Source organism: Lactuca sativa, chromosome 8, assembly GCF_002870075.4.
Source record: "Lactuca sativa cultivar Salinas chromosome 8, Lsat_Salinas_v11, whole genome shotgun sequence".
Taxonomy (NCBI): domain Eukaryota; kingdom Viridiplantae; phylum Streptophyta; class Magnoliopsida; order Asterales; family Asteraceae; genus Lactuca; species Lactuca sativa.
In genome coordinates, this window is record NC_056630.2 from 84905351 (window position 1) to 84911160 (window position 5810).

The following is a 5810-nucleotide window of genomic DNA, read 5'->3' on the forward strand; positions in this document are numbered from 1 at the left end:
ATTGGAGCCATCCGATTGATGGAGGGACTATGCATGAACAACTTCGTCAGTTGAAGGACATGCTTCTTGGTTTCATTTTCTCGGATTCCAAATATAAATGTGTTTGGGACACAAGGGGGTGTGGTAGAGTTTATGGTATCAGAATTAGTTACAAGGATAATTGATGATTCTTCTCTTCCCGATGGTCCTATTCCAACTAGGTGGAAGAAGTATCTTTCACAGAAGATAAATATTTTCTATTGGCATTGTCGGTTAAATAGGTTGCCTACTTGTATTAATCTTGGTGACAAAGGAGTTGACATTCCTTCCCTTATTTCTGTGATTTGTAACTCCGATTTGGAAGATGTTATTAACATTTTTTATCGTGTGAAGTGACGGTAGAGATGTGGAGGTTCGTTGGAAAGTGGAGTCTTGTTAGTGTTTTGCTAACTTTTTAATATTTGAAAATTTCAATTGTTCGAAAAAAAATCTACATCCTATGTTTATATAACGGTACTAGTGTTGCTCTAAATCCACACCAACCTATAAAACCAACAAAAATAAAAATGTTTTTGTCTCCATTCTTCCATTAAAGTTATTAATGGCAGTCTTTTCGTTCCTTGTACATGATATTATATAACATCAACTAGCATATAATCGGTTGGGTATATGTATATATTCCAGGTACTTTACAATGTTAAATCAATGTTAAATCGGCCAATTTAATGGAAGAAATGAAAGGTGTTTGATGAAATTTCCAACTCAAATTGACTATATCATGGCGTGCACCAAAGTTATATTAATATTTCACTCATTTTATTTGTATACGATTTGATTACATATTTATTATGAGAGCCTAACCCGTTCAATATGCCATCATAAACTAATTAGTTTTATAACATGGGTTTTTACGGCTTAATTAAACACAAAGATGTTTATTGTATTTTGAAATCTACCTTTTTTTGAAAGAAATTTCAGAATTATCATACAAAATTGGAACATAGAATTCTTTGAAGAACATATTTTAAAATTTGACATTTATAAAATCTTATATTTTCAAATTACACATAAGTCAACCGGCCAAAAATATAGACCAAATCTTGTGACATGTAAATCGTGCCATGATGAAAACGATAATTCAAATTCAACGTTAATTTATTTTTGTGACAGGTATGTATAATGGTATCATTCAGATCTCATCTCATGAATGTTCTCTTTTCAATAGCATTCGATTCTGTTCCATTTTCAGGTTATATGATATCAGTGTTGTTTCGCTCTCCTCTCCTGTAGTGCTTAAATTAAATGTCAGGTGATTCACCGGAGGGGACAACCATCTCCAGTCGCCGGAGTACCGTCCGCGTCGTAGTTCTCGGTGATCATGCGACTGGTAAATCAAGCCTAATCGCCGCAGCTGCCTCCGATACTTTTCCCGAAAATGTTTTACCTGTTCTTCCTCTCACTCATCTTCCTGCCGACTACTTCCCCGATGGCATTCCCGTCATAATCATTGATACTCCATCTAGGTTTGAATTAAGCTCCGTTTCCTCTTCGATTTAATTGATCGAATTAGATTCTCCTCGTTAGCTGAATTTTTTGTTTATTTAGTTTGGAAGATAAAGGTAAGGTAGAGGAAGAACTGAAGCTAGCCGATGCAATAGTATTAACGTATGCGTGTGATCAACCTGAAACCCTCACTCGCCTTCAGAACTTTTGGCTTCCTGAAATTCGGCGCCTAAAGGTTTCAATCTCTTCATCTTAATTTATGTATATTGCACAAGCCTCATAAGAGACAAAATTCACAAGTTTCACGTGTTGGAAGAGAAAGTGCCTTGTTTAATCAGTTACAAATCCGGTTGTGTAACTTCAGTATTTTTCATATATAGGTAAAGATACCAGTGATTGTGGTTGGATGCAAGTTAGATTTGCGCGATGAACACTACCCTATTAATCTAGAGCTGGTGATGGGTCCAATTATGCAACAGTTTAGGGAGATCGAGACTTGTATAGAGTGTTCTGCAGCTAACCTTGTCCAGGTATGTCGTTGTGTTTAACCTCTATTTCTATGTTAAGATTACAATTTGGTCAATATAATGATGACCAAAGTTATGATCCTCAAGATAATTGTGCTTTTAATATGCACTCTCTAGTTGAAATTGTACCTTGTTGCTGCAATCATTATTAAAATGTTGGCAATCTACTTCTTTATGCTTATAAGCTTATTGTTTATGCAAAATCACCATAGTTCAATCAATTCAGCCATCATTTGTTTTTATCTATCCTGAGATACATGTGACCCTTTTTAAATTATTCTTCAAGAACCTTAGAATAAAGACAGGTTCTGCCAGTTATGGTCTATGTTATTCCTTGTAAGCACAATTCGTTTTGGTGTTATGCATCTGGAGAAGTTAAAATGCAAGAGCTTTTGGTTCCTATTTGATCATCAAACTTACAATCTTAATCTTTACATGTTACATCTTCAGAGAATACATTAATTTGATTACATTTTGTAGGTAACTGAGGTCTTCTATTATGCTCAAAAGGCAGTGCTTCATCCAACAGCCCCCTTGTTTGATCAAGAATCTCAAACTTTGCAGCCTCGCTGCATAAGAGCATTAAAAAGGATATTTTTACTTTGTGATCATGATATGGATTCTGCCCTGAATGATGATGAGTTGAATGAATTTCAGGTAATGTTCTCAATCATGTACTGCATAATGTGAAAAGTCTTTTACTTTCTTTCTAAATTGAGGTCCCTGAATTCTTTTTTCTTCTATTTTTTCAGTTTAGTGATGGGATTAAGAATTATATTCAATAATATTTGTTTCCCTCGTGTTTGACAGGTTAGGTGTTTCAATGCTCCTCTTCAACCTTCTGAAATAGTGGATGTTAAGAGAGTAGTGCAAGAAAAGGTACCTGAAGGGGTCAATCGTCTTGGGCTTACTCTAAAAGGATTTCTTTATCTTCATGCCCTGTTTATTGAAAAAGGGCGCCTTGAGACTACATGGACTGTTTTACGTGAATTTGGGTACAATGATGATCTTGAACTCGAGAAAGAAAATCTTCCTGTTCCATCTGAAAAGGCTCCTGATCAGGTCATGCTCCTATAACTTTAATTACAGGATTTAATTTTTTGTAGCATTTACAAAATAACGTGTTATTTTATATCAATCTCTCAATGCTTGTGTTATTGTAGAGTGTTGAATTGACGAGTGAAGCTGTTGACTTCTTGAAAGGGATTTTCAGATTGTTTGATTCTAACAAGGTATGTTTTCTCCCACATTATATCACAACATAACTTTTTATCACTTGATTGTGAACTACATCTACATTGTGAAGTTTTACTTGAAAGCTGCTTTAGTTAATGTCAGTTGTTACATGAGTATTATCTAAAGTTTAGTTTTGTAGTCAAATATTGGTTCTTGAGTTGGACTTTGTCACCATCTATTCCTTTCCTTTTAGTCTTCTGTTTTAGTTGGTTACATGCAAACATAATCTCATTTTACTAATCCAATTTCTTTTTGCACAATTAATAAAAAAACTCAATAACCAAGTTGTGCAAATCATCTCAAACTATCAACCTTTGCACTTTCTAGGATGGAGCTCTACAAGATTCTGAACTTGATGAGATGTTTTCAACTGCACCAGAAAGGTGGGGGTTAGTATTTCTTATAATCTACTACTTGTTATATACATTAATTAATCTACTATTCTAAATATGTTATATTTTCTTTTCAACCTGTTTTTTATTTTTGTTTTCCCCTTTCCTCCTTTAATATTGTTCAACTTTCAGTCCATGGAATGAAGCTCCTTACAAGGATTCTGTTGAAAGAACTGAACTAGGAGATCTTACACTTTCTGGGTTTCTCTCTCAGGTGCTTTTTAATGGCATCCAACTTTCTACATAATTTGTATATGTTGTATGTTACTAACACTATAAGCTCATGGTTACAGTGGGACCTAATGACATTAATTGACCCACCTCAAAGTTTGGCCTATTTGATCTACCTAGGATACACCGGTGATCCTGCAACAGCCTTTTGTGTCACTAGGAAAAGATCCTTAGATTTTAAGAAGCAACATACACAAAGACATGTTTTTCAATGCTTTGTTTTCGGACCCAAAAATTCTGGCAAATCTGCATTGTTGACTTCATTTGTGGGAAGGTTCATCATTTTATCAACTTTTTTTCTTTTTCTGACTTTTTGACTCTGTTTTATCATCTATTCATAAATATTTCTCTCAATTTACTTGCAGCCCTTTCCAAAGCAAATATAACTTAACAAGCGATCAATGTTATACAGTGAACACTGTTGATCAACTTGGGGTGTGTCAGTGTCTCCTTGATTTTTGTTAACTATTCGGTTTTCTATTAATCTGATACGTTATTTACACATCGATCTTTCAGGGGACTAAGAAGACTCTTATATTGCATGAAATTCAAGAAGATGATGTTAAAGAATTGCTATCCAGTAAGGAGTCATTAGCTGCATGTGATGTAGCAGTTTTTCTTTATGACAGGTATGGTGAATCCCATTATCATTAATAATCTTGAAACTTTAAAAATATATGGAGTATATAATTTAATTGGTTGTTACAGTTCGGATGAGCATTCCTTGAAAAGAGCATCAGAACTACTGATGGATGTAGCCATGAAAGGAGAAGATAGCGAGTATGCTGTCCCTTGTCTCTTAGTTGCAGCTAAAGACGACTTACATCCGTATCCAACATCACTCAAAGATTCAGAAATGGTGAGATATTTATGTCATCAAATTAACATATCAACCTCTTAATTAATATGAAACTTTTTCATGTAGATATGTCTGACTATGAAAATAGACGCACCAATTCGCATGAGCGTGAAAGAAAACGATACAAATGATGCATTCCTCAGAATTGTTAATGCTGCTGAACGATGTCATTTGAGTGTCCCCGAAACTGAACACGGGAGAAACAAGAAGCATTACCAACAACTTGTCAACCGTTCTCTCGTTATTGCTTCTGGTATGCCTATTACTATGTATATATATAATTATATATCATTGCTTCAAAATTATTTGCATGTTCATATTTTTAACTACAATTTTACAGTAGGAGCTGCTGTTGCTGTAGTTGCATTTGCAGCATACCGAGCTTATGCTTTAAGGAAGAGTAACTCTGCCAGTTAAGTAAGTAAAGGCTTAATTAGCTACACCGAAGGAGTCAAAATAAGCGGTTATGCCTACATTCTTAAATTAATTGCTAATTATAGAAAAATAGTTTCGGTCTTGATATCTAAGATCGTTGATCGACTTTTTTTTTTTTTTTTTTTTTTTTTTTTTTTTTTTACTTCCGTTTTGGTTTTACGTAGTTTTAGGTATGTGATGTTATTCATAACTTCCGTTGCTCAAAAAATGTCATTGTATTTTTTATGATTAAATAGTATTGTATAAATCTATATGTTGTGATTATTCATGTTAGATAAAACTATTTGTTAAATATGTAAATTGAAATTGAAATTAAGGATAGCTAATTGTCATGTGAAATAAAGCGATGGTGTGATTGGTCATTGTTTTTACATCGAAGTATTATTTATTATTTGTTACATTGCAATTTTTAGTAGACGATAATTTTGTCGTTTTCTATAACACAAAAAATCGATAAAAGATATTTTGATGCTTTTGTATAATTTATATTCTGTATTTTGGACAGATTTGTAAACAAAACATAAAACAATGAGAATCTCATTCTATTTCATGCCAATCAAAGTCGACATGCCACTCAACGTCGACGGCATCACATATTATAATTCTTATTTAATTCTAATCCATGTGATTCCAATTCCTTCGACATAT

At 33.7% G+C, this 5810-nt stretch overlaps 1 protein-coding gene across 4 annotated transcripts; it reads left to right on the forward strand.

The window, feature by feature from the left end:
* The first annotated feature begins 994 nt into the window (after positions 1-994).
* Positions 995-5499, forward strand: LOC111913763 (mitochondrial Rho GTPase 2). 4 transcript variants are annotated; one of them, XM_042897798.2, is made up of 15 exons: positions 995-1149; positions 1229-1502; positions 1585-1717; positions 1863-2012; positions 2490-2666; positions 2820-3071; positions 3173-3241; positions 3573-3634; positions 3770-3851; positions 3931-4142; positions 4234-4303; positions 4385-4497; positions 4577-4727; positions 4794-4980; positions 5071-5499. In XM_042897798.2, exons 2-15 carry the CDS (start codon positions 1282-1284, stop codon positions 5142-5144), a joined length of 1953 nt encoding a protein of 650 aa, XP_042753732.1. In that variant the 5' UTR covers positions 995-1149; positions 1229-1281; the 3' UTR covers positions 5145-5499. The 4 variants fall into 4 exon arrangements, with proteins under 4 accessions (XP_042753732.1, XP_023765235.1, XP_023765236.1 ...); XM_023909467.3 differs by having other exon boundaries at positions 1004-1149; positions 5068-5497; XM_023909468.3 differs by having other exon boundaries at positions 1007-1149; positions 3573-3628; positions 5068-5496.
* Positions 5500-5810: the final 311 nt, after the last annotated feature.

Coding starts and splice junctions, on each gene's coding strand:
- LOC111913763 (XM_023909467.3), top strand. CDS start 1,282: ATGTCAGGTGATTCACCGGAGGGGACAACCATCTCCAGTCGCCGGAGT. Junction 3,072..3,172: donor CTGAAAAGGCTCCTGATCAG/GTCATGCTCCTA, acceptor GTGTTATTGTAG/AGTGTTGAATTGACGAGTGA. Junction 3,852..3,930: donor TTTCTGGGTTTCTCTCTCAG/GTGCTTTTTAAT, acceptor TCATGGTTACAG/TGGGACCTAATGACATTAAT.